Source organism: Coregonus lavaretus (genome assembly GCF_964263955.1).
Source record: "Coregonus lavaretus genome assembly, chromosome: 7".
In the NCBI taxonomy this organism is placed as follows: domain Eukaryota; kingdom Metazoa; phylum Chordata; class Actinopteri; order Salmoniformes; family Salmonidae; genus Coregonus; species Coregonus lavaretus.
The window spans coordinates 40,897,579-40,913,589 of NC_139994.1; the positions used below are offsets into that span (position 1 = coordinate 40,897,579).

General features: G+C 44.9%; 1 protein-coding gene across 1 annotated transcript in view; it reads right to left on the bottom strand.

Annotated features, from left to right (window-relative positions):
- Nucleotides 1-16,011, bottom strand: part of plcb3 (phospholipase C, beta 3 (phosphatidylinositol-specific)) — a 95,359-nt gene that overhangs the window by 12,333 nt on the left and 67,015 nt on the right. Inside the window, exons 8-20 of the mRNA XM_084165330.1 lie at nt 15,483-15,583; nt 15,123-15,289; nt 14,799-14,945; nt 14,147-14,304; nt 11,410-11,492; nt 11,191-11,275; nt 9,812-9,968; nt 1,835-1,936; nt 1,620-1,693; nt 1,377-1,473; nt 908-1,117; nt 570-724; nt 311-472 (exon numbers count right to left, since the gene is read on the bottom strand). Coding sequence (XP_084021456.1) covers nt 311-472; nt 570-724; nt 908-1,117; nt 1,377-1,473; nt 1,620-1,693; nt 1,835-1,936; nt 9,812-9,968; nt 11,191-11,275; nt 11,410-11,492; nt 14,147-14,304; nt 14,799-14,945; nt 15,123-15,289; nt 15,483-15,583 — 1,698 coding nt within the window. The remainder of the gene's footprint in view (nt 1-310; nt 473-569; nt 725-907; nt 1,118-1,376; nt 1,474-1,619; nt 1,694-1,834; nt 1,937-9,811; nt 9,969-11,190; nt 11,276-11,409; nt 11,493-14,146; nt 14,305-14,798; nt 14,946-15,122; nt 15,290-15,482; nt 15,584-16,011) is intronic.

Consider the following 16,011-nt stretch of genomic DNA (forward strand, 5'->3'; position numbering starts at 1 on the left):
CAATTGTGCGCCGCCCCATTGGTCTTCCGGTCACGGCCAGCTACGACAGAGCCTGGATTCGAACCAGGATCTCTAGTGGCACAGCTAGCACTGCGATGCAGTGCCTTAGACCACTGCGCCACTCGGGAGGTACCGAGTCAGTGTACTGGGGTACGAGGTAGTTGGGGTGATTGATTGAGGTAATATGTACAGTACATTCACCTGGTCTGTCTATGTCATGGAAAGAGCAGGTGTTCCTAACGTTTTGTACACTGTGTGAGTGTGTGTATCGATATGGTGTGTGTGTGTCTTCAGCCTGTATTAATGTTACCTTGTTGAAGACAAAAGTCTCATCATCCCAGACCGGGTCCAGGCTGTTACCATTGGACGTTCTGGTACGGTACTTCCTCTTTGTGTCAGCAGGAAGTCCAAATATGTCCACTTCCACGTACACGCCCACTTTCTTATCGGTCAGGAACTGTCCCGAGATCACCTGGAGATGGACGGATGGAGAGAAGGAGATGGTTACAGACACATACATAAACACACACACGTACCCCCCCCCCCCCCCCCCCCACACACCCACTTACCCTGATCTTGACGGTGTTGGCTACGATGCCGTCCACAATGTTCTCAGTGAAGGGGTCAAAGTGTTTATCTGTCCTTCTCATAAACTCTGGTTTGAGCAGGTAGCCACTGTGTCCATTATACTCAAACACACCCATGTTCAACTGCATGGGCAGGTCTGAGAGAGAGGGGGGAGATAGCGTCTGCTAAATGACTAAAATGTAAAATGTAAATGTAGATAGAGGGAGATTGTCAGTCATGGAAATAAGTGAAGCAGGGGGACAGAAGACTGAACAGAAGGAAAGAGAAAGGTATGAGAAGATAAGAAGAGTTCAGGTATAAGAAAGAAAGGTCGACTTACCGAGTGTCTGGAAGTTTAGAGCCACCATCTGACAGCCTACGTTCCAGAAGAGTTGGGGCATGTAGTTCGAACTGTCTACTCTTGTCCCCTTAGGATAGATACGACTCAGCTGCTTCTTATTGTACTCAACAAACTCGATAGGTGCACTCTTCAGTGTGTCCATACCCTTGGTCTCCACGAACGATGACATCTCAAAATACTTATTCCTCTCTGTGAGAGAGAGAGAGAATATATAAAAATCAGTTCAAATCAATCAATGTGTCAGTGTGTGTGTGTGTGTGTGTCTCTTGGCTAATAATTAACTATGAATTAGTAATTTAGCTAGCCTAATGCACTACTTGAGAGGGGTGATTAGGCCTAACGACAACTAACCGCTCACTCACACACACAAACGCACACACACCAATGATGCACATCATTGACACACACACACACACCTTACTTGCTTTCATCAGACACACACACTCACTGTTTGCGACCTCAAAGCTCTTGAACTTGACAGGTTCTATGTAGTTGACAAGAGTAGACATCTCCTCTGTCGCATTCACCTCACTACTGGCAGTACCCTGAGACAGAGAGAGAGAGACGGAGAGAGAAAGAGAGAGAATCATTATATGTGTTAATTCTATCAATGGGCTGACCCACGTAGATAGAACCCTCTGGGGATCAATGAAGGTCAATAAATCAATCAATCAATAAATAGAGGTCTCACCTCATCAGAGTTTGGTTTCTTCAGTTCAGCCACAGGTTCATCTTCCTCCTCCTCATCACTCTCTCCCTCCCCTCCTAGAAAACATACACACACACACACACACAAATGTTACCAATGTCCTCCATCCATTCACCAATCCATCCTTCTCTCTTCCCTTCCTCTCTCCATCCCTCCCTCCCTCCCCAGCATGTTCTTCATTCAAGATGTGAACTGACCAATTGACTTGCGAGGATCTCCGTCTTTGACCAGACTCTCTGCCAGCTTCTCTTCCCCATTGGACAGCAGCTGGCCCCCCTCGCTGTCACTGAATGGGTAGTCTACACACACACACACACACACACACACACACACACACACACACACACACACACACACACACACACACACACACACACACATTTGAATAATTTAGCAGACATTTAGTGCATTCATCTTAAGATAGCTAGGTGGGATAACCACATATCACAGGCATAGAAAGTACATTTTTCCTCAATAAAGTAGCTATCATTATAGTCAGAGGTGAGGAGGAGGATTTTTGAAGATACTATTTGAAGAGGTAGGGTTTCAGATGTTTTCGGAAGATGGACAGAGACTCTACTGCCCTAGCTTCAGGGGGAAGCTGGTTCCACCATTGGGGTGCCAGGACAGAGAAGAGCTTGGACTGGGCTGAGCGGGAGCTAGGGGTGGGTGGGCCAAGAGACCTGAGGGTTGGGGTGTAGGGTTAAAGCATAGCCTGAAGGTAGGGAGGGGCAGTTCCTCTTGCTGTTCTGTAGGTAAGAACCATGGTTTTGTAGTGGATGTGAGCTTCGACTGGAAGCCAGTGGAGTGTGCGGAGGAGAGGGGTGACGTGAGAAAACTTGGGAAGGTTGAAACCAGGCGGGATGCAGCGTTCTGAATAAGTTGCAGGGGTTTGATGACACAAGCAGGGTGCCCAGCCAACAGCAAGTAGCAGTACTCCAGACGGGAGAGGACAAGTGCCTGGATTAGGACCTGCGCTGCTTCCTGTGTGAGGTATGGTCATACCCTACGGATGTTGGAGAGGAGCGAGTCACTGCTTTGATGTTTGCAGAGAACGACAGGGTCACGCCAAGGTTCTTTGCACTCTGGGAGGGTGACACTGTGGAGTTGTCAACTGTGACAGGCCTTCTGTGACGGAGGAAGAGCACCGCCATCTTGTCGAGGTTGAGCTTGAGGTGGTGGGGCGACATCCAAGTTGAGATATCTGCCAGGCACACAGAGATGCATGTCGCCACCTGAGTGTCAGAAATTGTTAGATATTACTTGTTAGATATTACTGCACTGTCGGAGCTAGAAGCACAAGCATTTCGCTACACCTGCAATAACATCTGCTAAACACGTGTATGTGACAAATACAATTTGATTTGATTTGATTTGAGAAGGGGGGAAGGAGAAAAGTAGTTGAGTGTTATCCGCATAGCAATGATAGGAGAGACTATGTGAGGATATGACGGAGCCGAGTGACTTGGTGTATAGAGAGAAGAGGAGAGGGTCTAGAACCGAGCCCTGGGGGACACCAGTCGTGAGAGTACGTGGTGCAGACACAAATCCTCTCCACGTCACCTGGTAGGAGCGGCCTGCCAGGTAGGATGCAATCCAAGAGTGTGCAGAGCCTGAGACTAACAGACCTGAGAGAATGGAGAAGAGGATCTGATGGTTCACGGTGTCGAAGGCAGCGGATAGATCTAGGAAGATGAGAACAGAGGAGAGAGTCAGCTTTGGCAGTGTGGACAGCCTTCATGACACAGAGATGAGCAGTCTCGGTTGAGTGGCCCGTCTTGAAGCCTGACTGGTTAGGGTTAAGAAGATCGTTCTGAGAGAGATAAGGAGAAAGTTAATCAGAGACAGCATGCTCAAGTGTTTTGGAAAGAAAAGAAAGAAGGGATACAGGTCTATAGTTTTTGGCATCAGATGAGTCGAATGTTTGTTTCTTGAGGAGGGGAGCGACTCAGGCCATTTTGAAGTCAGAGGGGACGCAGCCAGTGGTCAGGGATGAGTTGATGAGGGAGGTGAGGAATGAGAGAAGGTCTCCAGAGATGGTCTGGAGAAGGGAGGAGGGGATGGGGTCGAGCGGGCAGGTTGTCGGGCGGCCAGACCTCACTAGTCGCAGGATTTCATCTGGAGCGAGGTCAAGGTGTGGGGTAGTTCGGTGTGAGTGAGACCAAGGGACTCAATAGGCTGAGTGAATGAGTAGCGGATGTCGTCAACCTTTTTTTCAAAGTGGTTGACAAAGTCGTCCGCAGAGAGGGAGGAGGTGGTGGGAGGGGGTGGAGGATTAAGGAGGGAGGAGAAGGTGGAAAATAGTTTCCTATGGTTAGAGGCAGAAGTTGAAATTTAGAGTGGTAGAAAGTGGCTTTAGCAGCAGATACAGAGGAAGAGAAGGTAGAGGAAGGAATGAAAGGATGATAGGATGATACAGTAGGTCCTCTGTAAGTGCACACACAAACACATGCACACGCTTGTCATTATATTATATAGAACAGGAAAAGTAATATAGCACACATTCAAAACAGAATAGCTTTGGCAATGTGTGTGTGTGTGTCTAATCAAAATAAAATTGTATTTGTCACATGTGCCGAATACAACGGATGTAGACTTAAACGTGAAATGCTCGCTTACGAGCCCTTCAACGATGCAAATAATAATAAAAAGAAAAGTAGTAACACAAGAGGAATAAAATACACAAGAATGGAGCTATATACAGGGAGTACCAGTACCAGAGCAAGGTATTCGATGTAGATACAGTGAACTCCAAAAGTATTGGAACAGTGACACATTTTGTTGTTGTTTTGGCTCTGACTCCAGCAGTTTGGATTTGAAATTATACAATGACTATGAGGTTGAAGTGCAGACTGTCAGCTGTAATTTGAGGGTATTTTCATCCATATCGTGTGAACCGTTTATAAATTACAGCACTTTTTGTACAGTCCCCCCATTTTAGGGGACCAAAAGTATTGGGACAAATTCACTTATATGTGTATTAAAGTAGTCAAAAGTTTAGTATTTTGTCCCATATTCCTTGCACGCAATGACTACATCAAGCTTGTGACTCTACAAACTTGTTGGATGCATTTGCTGTTTGTTTTGGTTGTGTTTGTTAATCAATGGTAAATAGTGTATTGTATCATTTTGGAGTAATTCTTATTGTAAATAAGAATATAATATATTTGTGCAACTGTAACTTTCTTACTCATCATTATTCATAATTCATTCAGGACTATCCGTAATCATGGTAGCATCCACATTAATGTAGAAGTGTTTAGAAACATAGTATATTCTTATTTACAATAAATGTGACTCCAAAATGACACAATACATTATTTACCATTAATTTCTATTAGGAACAAAATAATCTGAAACACAACCAAAACAAACGACAAATGCATCCAACCAGTTTGTTTGAGTATAGTACGCACACACATAACATACACACGCATACCGACACAACACAGTCACAAGCTTGACGTAATCAATGTGTGCTAGGAATATGGGACCAAATACTAAACTTTAGACTACATTAATAAACATATTAGTGAATTTGTCCCAATATTTAGGTCCCCTAAAACAGTCTGCACTTTAACCTCATAGTCATTGTATCATTTCAAATCCAAAGTGCTGGAGTAGAGAGCCAAAACAACAAAACGTGTCACTGTCCCAATACACTTGGAGCTCACTGTTTGTCCATGAAGGCAGGGTAAAGTGACTAGGCATCAGGATAGATAATAATAAGAGTAAAATAAAGAATAGAGTAGCAGCAGCATATGTTGAGCGTTAAAGTGTGTATGTGTGCATGTGTTTGTATGTGTGTCTGTGTTGTGTCGGTATGCGTTTCTGTGTTATGTGTGTGTGTATGTAGCGTATGTGAATGTGTGTGGGTTTTGTGTGAGAGTTTTTAAGAATGTGAAATGTCAGAATAATAGTAGAGAGAATTATTTCTTTCAGCTTTTATTTCTTTCATCACATTCCCAGTGGGTCAGAAGTTTACATACTCTCAATTAGAATTTGGTAGCATTGCCTTTAAATTGTTTAACTTGGGTCAAACGTTTTGGGTAGCCTTCCACAAGCTTCCCACAATAAGTTGGGTGAATTTTGGCCCATTCCTCCTGACAGTGCTGGTGTAACTGAGTCAGGTTTAAAGGGCCTCCTAGCTCGCACACGCTTTTTCAGTTCTCCCCAAAAATCTTCTATAGGATTGAGGTCAAATCAAATCAAATCAAATTGTATTAGCCACATGCGCCGAATACAACAGGTGCAGACATTACAGTGATATGCTTACTTACAGCCCTTAACCAACAGTGCATTTATTTTTAATCAAAAAGTAAAATAAAACAACAACAAAAAAGTGTTGAGAAAAAAAAGAGCAGAATTAAAATAAAATAACAGTAGGGAGACTATATATACCGGTGCAGAGTCAATGTACGGGGGCACCGGCTAGTTGAGGTAGTTGAAGTAATATGTACATGTGGGTAGAGTTAGTGACTATGCATAAATAATTAACAGAGTAGCAGCAGCGTAATAAGATGGGGTGGGGGGTGGGGGTGGGGGGGCAGTGCAAATAGTCCGGGTAGCCATGATTAGCTGTTCAGGAGTCTTATGGCTTGGGGGTAGAAGCTGTTGAGAAGTCTTTTGGACCTAGACTTGGCACTCCGGTACCGCTTGCCGTGCGGTAGCAGAGAGAACAGTCTATGACTAGGGTGGCTGGAGTCTTTGACAATTTTGAGGGCCTTCCTCTGACACTGCCTGGTATAGAGGTCCTGGATGGCAGGAAGCTTGGCTCCAGTGATGTACTGGGCCGTAAGCACTACCCTCTGTAGTGCCTTGCGGTCGGAGGCCAAGCAGTTGCCATACCAGGCGGTGATGCAACCAGTCAGGATGCTCTCGATGGTGCAGCTGTAGAATTTTTTGAGGATCTGAGGACCCATGCCAAATGTTTTCAGTCTCCTGAGGGGGAATAGGCTTTGTCGTGCCCTCTTCACGACTGTCTTGGTGTGTTTGGACCATGATAGTTAGTTGGTGATGTGGACACCAAGGATCTTGAAGCTCTCAACCTGTTCCACTACAGCCCCGTCGATGAGAATGGGGGCGTGCTCAGTCCTCTTTTTTTTCCTGTAGTCCACAATCATCTCCTTTGTCTTGGTCACGTTGAGGGAGAGGTTGTTATCCTGGCACCACACGGCCAGGTCTCTGACCTCCTCCCTATAGGCTGTCTCATCGTTGTCGGTGATCAGGCCTACCACTGTTGTGTCGTCGGCAAACTTAATGATGGTGTTGGAGTCGTGCCTGGCCATGCAGTCATGGGTGAACAGGGAGTACAGGAGGGGACTGAGCATGCACCCCTTAGGGGCCCTCGTGTTGAGGATCAGTGTGGCAGATGTGTTGTTACCTACCCTTACCACCTGGGGGCGGCCCGTCAGGAAGTCCAGGATCCAGTTGCAGAGGAGATGTTTAGTCCCAGGATCCTTAGCTTAGTGATGAGCTTTGAGGGCACTATGGTGTTGAATGCTGAGCTGTAGTCAATGAATAGCATTCTGACGTAGGTGTTCCTCTTGTCCAGGTGGGAAAGGGCAGTGTGGAGTGCAATAGAGATTGCATCATCTGTGGATCTGTTGGAGCGGTATGCAAATTGGAGTGGGTCTAGGGTTTCGGAGATAATGGTGTTGATGTGAGCCATGACCAGCCTTTCAAAGCAGGGCTTTGTGATGGCCACTCCAATACCTTGACTTCGTTGTCCTTAAGCCATTTTGCCACAACTTTGGAAGTATGCTTGGGGTCATTGTCCATTTGGAAGACCCATTTGCGACCAAGCTTGAACTTCCTGACTGATGTTTTGCTTCAATATATCCACATCATTTTCCTTCCTCATGATGCCATATATTTTGTGAAGTGCACCAGTCCCTCCTGCAGCAAAGCACCCCCACAGCATGATGCTGCCACCCCCGTGCTTCACGGTTGGGATGTTGTTCTTCGGCTTGCAAGCTCCCCCTTTTTCCTCCAAACATCACGATGGTCATTACGGCCAAACAGTTCTATTTTTGTTTCATCAGACCAGAGGACATTTCTCCAAAAAGTACGATCTTTATCCCCATGTGCAGTTGCAAACTGTAGTCTTGCTTTTTTTATGGCGGTTTTGGAGCAGTGGCTTCTTCCTTGCTGAGCGGCCTTTCAGGTTATGTCGATATAGGACTTGTTTTACTGTGGATATAGATACTTTTGTACCTGTTCCCTCCAGCATCTTCACAAGGTCCTTTGCTGTTGTTCTGGGATTGATTTGCACTTTTCGCACCAAAGTACGTTCATCTCTAGGAGACAGAACGCGTCTCCTTCCTGAGCAGTATGACGGCTGCGTGGTCCCATGGTGTTTATACTTGCGTACTATTGTTTGTACAGATGAACGTGGTACCTTCAGGCTTTTGGAAATTGCTCCCAAGGATGAACCAGACTTGTGGAGGTCTACAATTTTTTTCTGAGGTCTTGGCTGATTTCTTTTTATTTTCAAGCAAAGGTATGCCTTGAAATACATCCACAGGTACACCTCCAATTGACTCAAATGATGTCAATTAGCCTATCAGAAGCTTCTAAAGCAATGACATCATTTTCTGGAATTTTCCAAGATGTTTAAAGGCACAGTCAACTTAGTGTATGTAAACGTCTGACCCACTGGAATTGTGATACAGTGAATTATAAGTGAAACAGTCTGTAAACAATTTTTGGAAAAATGACTTGTGTCATGCACAAAGTAGAATTTTTTTGGTAACCTTTCCCAGATCTGTGCCTCGACACAATCCTGTCTCTGAGCTCTACGGACAATTGCTTTTGCTCTGACATGCACTGTCAACTGTGGGACCTTATAAATGCCAAAATTATAGTTTGTTAACAAGAAATTTGTGGAGTGGTTGAAAAACAAGTTTTAATGACTCCGACCACTCCACAAATTTCTTGTTAATAAACTATAGTTTTGGCATATTTAAGGTCCCACAGTTGACAGTGCATGTCAGAGCAAAAGCAATTGTCCGTAGAGCTCAGAGACAGGATTGTGTCGAGGCACAGATCTGGGAAAGGTTACCAAAAAAATTCTGCAGCATTGAAAGTCCCCAAGAACACAGTGGCCTCCATCATTCTTAAATGGAAGACGTTTGAAACCACCAAGACTCTTCCTAGAGCTGGCCGCCCGGCCAAACTGAACAATCGGGGGAGAAGGGCCTTATTAAGGGAGGTGACCAAGAACCCGATGGTCACTCTGACAGAGCTCCAGAGTTCCTCTGTGGAGATGGGAGAAGGACAACCATCTCTGCAGCACTCCACCAATCAGGCCTTTATGGTAGAGTGGCCAGACTGAAGCCAGTCCTCAGTAAAAGGCACATGACAGCCCGCTTGGATTTTGCCAAAAGGCACTTAAAGACTCTCAGACCATGAGAAACACGATTCTCTGGTCTGATGAAACCAAGATTGAACTCTTTGGCCTGAATGCCAAGCGTCACGTCTGGAGGAAACCTGGCACCATCCCTACAGCGAAGCATGGTTGTGGCAGCATCATGCTGTGGGGATGTTTTTCAGCAGCAGGGACTGGGAGACTAGTCAGGATCGAGGGAAAGAAGAAAAAAGTAAAGAGAGATCCTTGATGAAAAGCTGCTTCAGAGCGATCAGGACCTCAGACTGGGGGCGAAGGTTCACCTTCGAACAGGAAACACACAGCCAAGACAATGCAGGAGTGGCTTCGGGACAAGCCTCAATGTCAAGCCCGGACTTGAACCCGATCAAACATCTCTGGAGATACCTGAAAATAGCTGTGTAGCGACACTCCCCATCCAACCTGACACAGCTTGAGAGGATCTGCAGAGAAGAATGGAAGAAACTCCCCAAATACAGGTGTGCCAAGCGTGTAGCTTCATACCCAAGAAGACTTGAGGCTGTAAACGCTGCCGAAGGTGCTTCAACAAAGTACTGAGTAAAGGGTCTGAATACTTATGTAAATGTATGTGATATTTCCGGGTTTTATTATTAATACATTTGCAAAAATATCTGTTTTTACTTTGTCATTATGGGGTATTGTGTGTAGATTGATGAAAAACAACAACAATTTAATCCATTTTAGAATAAGGCTGTAACGTAACAAAATGTGGAAAAAGTAAAGGGGTCTGAATACTTTCCGAATGCAATGTATATATTGTATATACCGTTAACAGGTGAAGCCTGCTCCAGAGCGTCTATTTCTCCTGTCCTCCTCCTCATGCTGCCCCCGCTGGACGCTCGGTGGTGGTGCTTCTTCTTGTTCTTAATCAGAATCTTACCCAGCAGCTCCTGGGGCGAGGGTAAGGGCTGCGCAGGGATCAGCTGTTAGAGGGGACAAAATATAATATGTTAATACAGTTATTGTAAGGGCTGATCTGGAGTCAGCTTCTGAGGAGACAGTAAGAGCAGCGCTGGGATCAGCTATAGGAATAATAATACATATAATACATTAGTAAAAAGGTTTAAGGGATGATCTAGAACCAGCTCCTAAAGCAGGGATCATCAACTAGATTCAGCCGCGGGCCGATTTTATCTTGAGCGGCTGGTCGTGGGGGCCAGAACATAATCAAAAATAATTAGTACACTGCAAATTAACCACAAGAAGCCCAAACAGATATAATATTTGACTAAAACATAATCATTTCAAATCTTGCTTACATTTGTTTACGATCACGTGTCTCTCTATTATGCGTGGGAATACTTGGGAACAGATTTCAAAAATTTCAATAACTTGAAACTGATTTTCTGGTGCTATTTCCCTGTTTTGCCGCTGCTATTTACCTGCTTAACGCTGCTATTTCCCTGCTTTTCCTTCTTGCCAGGTCGCCCTCGCAAAATAGGTTTTTAACCTCAATGGGTCTTACCTGGTTAAATAAAGGTTCAATTAAAAAATGTTAAAATTACTTCCAACAATAAAAACAAATATTGTTCAGAAAATTTGGGGGGCCAAATAAAACCACAAATTCGGTCCGCAGACCACCAGTTCGGGAACCCTGTCCTAAAGGATAGGACACACCATAATGACCCAAAAAACATTCCTTACCCCAGAACACTTCATCAGAGCCTCACATAATGATGTTTATTACTGAGAGGCTCTGATAAAGGCGATTATTGTCCCATTATGCCGAAACATAAGCCTGTTTGTATGTCCCGTGAATAAACGTATCAGTTCTATGCAGAAACAGAGTGCTCTTTTTTCTTCCTTTTTCTTCCTTTTTTGAAGTATCATGGGGGTAAGGAATGTTTTGGGGATTTTCAAGTACCTCAGTCGAGCACCTGATTCCCCTTTTTTGTTTAAGCTGGGCTGAAGCGCGTTAGGATACACTTTCTTTACACAATAATGAACGTTGGTCATGCGCAGCAGCTGGCAGTCCTATCACCTCTGACCACAGAACATCCGCTGTCATTTTCTGTTTCATTCCACCCAACAGGTGATCTACCGCACAACGTTGACATCTGTTATGGTATGTCCCGCCCTTAAGAATCACCCCAACATCTAACCCCTAACCCTAACCCCTGACCTCTAACCCCTAACCAGGCCTACCGGGTATTTCTCTAGAGGGTCGATGAGGAGGGCGTCGCCAAAGATAGTCCGACAATACTCCGCCATCTTGGCCTGCTGCTTCGCCCTGAGAGAGGGATGGTATGAGCGGGGGAACGAGAGAGAGAGAAAAAAAACAAATGAACGGAATAAGAGAGAATGTTTTTTTGTTTTTGTTTTTTTGAGCCATTCTCCTTATCACTACCCAGAATGATCACTCACGAGTCAACATGGTTTTCGAAGGAGAGGATTACGGGATAGGGAGAGGTCTTAAACGCACTTTCTGCTATCGCTTCAATCACCTCCTATAGGAGAGAGACAGAGAAGAGAGAGAGAGGTCAAAAGTAGTCCATTACATAGGGAATAGAATTCCATTTCAGACACATCCAATAATATGTGTGGTTTAGAACCTTGAAGGGTATCTCCGTGGTCATGGTGAAGCTGTGTGTGATGTATACTGAACAAAAACATAAACGCAACATGCAACAATTTCAAAGATTTTACTGAATTACAATTCATATAAGGAAATCAGTCAATTGAAATAAATTAATTAGGTCCTAATCTATGGATTTCACATGACTGGGAATACAGATACAGTGGGGGAAAAAAGTATTTAGTCAGCCACCAATTGTGCAAGTTCTCCCACATAAAAAGATGAGAGGCCTGTAATTTTCATCATAGGTACACGTCAACTATGACAGACAAATTGAGGAAAAAAAATCCAGAAAATCACATTGTAGGATTTTTAATGAATTTATTTGCAAATTATGGTGGAAAATAAGTATTTGGTCACCTACAAACAAGCAAGATTTCTGGCTCTCACAGACCTGTAACTTCTTCTTTAAGAGGCTCCTCTGTCCTCCACTCGTTACCTGTATTAATGGCACCTGTTTGAACTTGTTATCAGTATAAAAGACACCTGTCCACAACCTCAAACAGTCACACTCCAAACTCCACTATGGCCAAGACCAATGAGCTGTCAAAGGACACCAGAAACAAAATTGTAGACCTGCACAAGGCTGGGAAGACTGAATCTGATATAGGTAAGCAGCTTGGTTTGAAGAAATCAACTGCGGGAGCAATTATTAGGAAATGGAAGACATACAAGACCACTGATAATCTCCCTCGATCTGGGGCTCCACGCAAGATCTCAACCCGTGGGGTCAAAATGATCACAAGAACGGTGAGCAAAAATCCCAGAACCACACGGGGGGACCTAGTGAATGACCTGCAGAGAGCTGGGACCAAAGTAACAAAGCCTACCATCAGTAACACACTACGCCGCCAGGGACTCAAATCCTGCAGTGCCAGACGTGTCCCCCTGCTTAAGCCAGTACATGTCCAGGCCCGTCTGAAGTTTGCTAGAGTGCATTTGGATGATCCAGAAGAGGATTGGGAGAATGTCATATGGTCAGATGAAACCAAAATAGAACTTTTTGGTAAAAACTCAACTCGTCGTGTTTTGAGGACAAAGAATGCTGAGTTGCATCCAAAGAACACCATACCTACTGTGAAGCATGGGGGTGGAAACATCATGCTTTGGGGCTGTTTTTCTGCAAAGGGACCAGGACGACTGATCCGTGTAAAGGAAAGAATGAATGGGGCCATGTATCGTGAGATTTTGAGTGAAAACCTCCTTCCATCACAAGGGCATTGAAGATGAAACGTGGCTGGGTCTTTCAGCATGACAATGATCCCAAATACACCACCCGGGCAACGAAGGAGTGGCTTCGTAAGAAGCATTTCAAGGTCCTGGAGTGGCCTAGCCAGTCTCCAGATCTCAACCCCATAGAAAATCTTTGGAGGGAGTTGAAAGTCCGTGTTGCCCAGCGACAGCCCCAAAACATCACTGCTCTAGAGGAGATCTGCATGGAGGAATGGGCCAAAATACCAGCAACAGTGTGTGAAAACCTTGTGAAGACTTACAGAAAAACGTTTGACCTGTGTCATTGCCAACAAAGGGTATATAACAAAGTATTGAGAAACTTTTGTTATTGACCAAATACTTATTTTCCACCATAATTTGCAAATAAATTCATAAAAAATCCTACAATGTGATTTTCTGGAGAAAAAAATTCTCTCATTTTGTCTATCATAGTTGACGTGTACCTATGATGAAAATTACAGGCCTCTCTCATCTTTTTAAGTGGGAGAACTTGCACAATTGGTGGCTGACTAAATACTTTTTTTCCCCATTGTATGCATCTGTTGGTCACAGATACCTTTTTTTAAAAAAGGTAGGGTCGTGGATCAGAAAACCTGTCAGTATCTGGTCTGACCACCATTTGCCTCATGGTGGTCAGACATCCTTTGTCTGTAGCTTATGCCTGCCTATACCATAACCCCACCACCACCATCTAGGACTCTGTTCACAACATTGACATCAGCAAACCACTTGCCCACACGGCGCCATACAAGTGGTCTGCAGTTGTGTGGTCGGTTGGACGTACTGCCAAATTCTGCCAAAAAATGATGTTGGACGTACTGCCAAAAAATGTTGGAGAAGGCTTATGGTAGAGAAATGAACATTCAATTATCTGGCAACAGCTCTGTTGGACATTCCTGCAGTCAGCATGCCAATTGCACGCTCCTTCAAAACTTGAGACATTTGTGGCATTGTGTTGTGTGACAAAAACGGCACATTTTAGAGTGGCCTTTTATTGTCCCCAGCAGAAGGTGCACCTGTGTAATGATCATGTTGTTAAATCAGCTTATTGATATGCCACACCTGCCAGGTGGATGGATTATCTTGGCAAAGGAGAAATGCTCACTAACAGGGATGTAAACAAATTTGTGCACCAAATTTGAGAGAAATAAGCTTTTTGTGCATATGGAATATTTCAGGGATCTTTTATTTCAGCTCATGAAACATTGGACCAACACTTTACATGTTGCGTTAATATTTTTGTTCAGTGTAGAAGTACACACACATACTGACCCCCCCACCACACTCACACACCTTGAAGGGTATCTCGGTGGTCATGGTAAAGCCATGTGTGATGTATGGTTCTTCATCCTGCGGCCGTCCTTTCCAACAGTCCAGCTCTATACAGCGACAACCGGTCAGCAACACCTGGCGATACATCTCTACCGACGACAGACCGGTCAACTGACCAACTGTGGGGGGGGGGGGGTAAGAATGAGTGAGAAGAGTGTGCGAACGGCAAGTGTATGATTGTGTGTGTATGTGTGGCATGTGTATGTGGGTGTATCTAAATGTGGGAAAGGGGATACCTAGTCAGTTGCACAACTGAATGCGTTCAACCAAAATGTGTCTTCCACATTTAACCCAACCCCTCTGAATCAGAGAGGTGCGGGGGGCTGCCTGAATCAACGTCCATGTCATCAGCGCCTGGGGAGCAGTTGTTGTTGGGGATTAACTGCCTTGCTTGATTTTTCCATCTGGCCGGCTCGGGGATTCAAACCAGCGACCTTTCAGTTACTGGCCCAACGCTCTTAACCGCTAGGCTACCTGTGTGTGTGTGTGTGTCTGTGAGGTACATACATGTGTAGCTGTGAGGCTTGTCTGTGTGCATATCTCAGTGTGTGTGTACCTGTGACGTGTTTGGATGCATTTGTGTGTGTGTCTGGGTGTGTGTCTGTGTACCTACCTGTGAGGTATGTGTTGTGTGAAGAGTTGATAAAGTAGTGGGACAGGGGCTGGTTCATATCATCTATGATGTCCAGTCTCTCTGGTGGAACGATGGTATTCTCTTCTCCCCCAAGATATTTACTGAACCCCATCAGACTGATCTGGTCTGGAGAGAGAGAGAAAGGGCGAGAGAGAAAGGAGGGAAGGAGTGAAGAGAGAGAGAGGGAGAGAGAGAAAGTGGGAAGAGAAGTGAGTGATCAAACACTAAAATAAACACAAACATGTCTGTTCAAACAAATATACACACAACAACCACACACACTCTCTCTTTCCCCCCCGTCACCTCTCTCCAACTGGCTAGCGTTGCTCTCGTATTTCTCCATCAGTTGTCTGATCTGTTCTCTCTTCAGAGGAGGATAGAGGACTTCGTTGAGACGAGAGTCTCTCTGACGACGGTTTATAAAGTCGGTCAGCTGATCCAAGGAGAGGAACGGCTTTCCCTTAGAACCACTGGGGGGGGGGATAGTGTTGAGATTTGAATCTGGTGCGGTCTAGCATCACAACATTCTATTATGATGGTATCATAACATGTTATTTTGGTAATTTTGGTGTGTGTGTGCACTTTTTTGTTTGTTTGTGTGTGTGTGTGTGTGTGTGTATGTGCGCACATTCATGCGTTCATGTGCGTGTGGGAGTGACTCACAGCTCGACGAAGATGCGTTCTATCTCTGGTCGTAGACAGAGACTGTGTAGAAAGCTCTGGAACATCTCCCATGTAAAATCATCTGGCTTAATGCCCTCTACCTGTAGAGAGGGAGGGAGGGATGAATGGAGAAGGAGAGAGGGAGGCAGGGAGAGAGAGCGAGAGAAGAGATAACGTGTCAGTTGAAAGGCTTCTACACATCTATCCAACTACAGCGAACTAACTATTGATGATCTGTTGGGTAGTTTTCCCACCAACACCAACTGGTAGAACTTTGAACAACTATGTCAAGCTACGGCTATACACCAGCAAGATTCTCCCAACAACTGTCCGTAGATGGTTGGGTTGGCTTTAGATGAATAGATGTGTAGAAGCCTTAACAGTCAGTTTACCAGCCCTTCTGTAATTGTATCAGCAGGGGGCAGAATGGGACAATAAACACACACAGCCCTGCTATGACCAGCTACATACAACAGTTACCAGGGCAACACACTATGTTGCCATGGTACTGATGTGTGTGTGTGTGTGT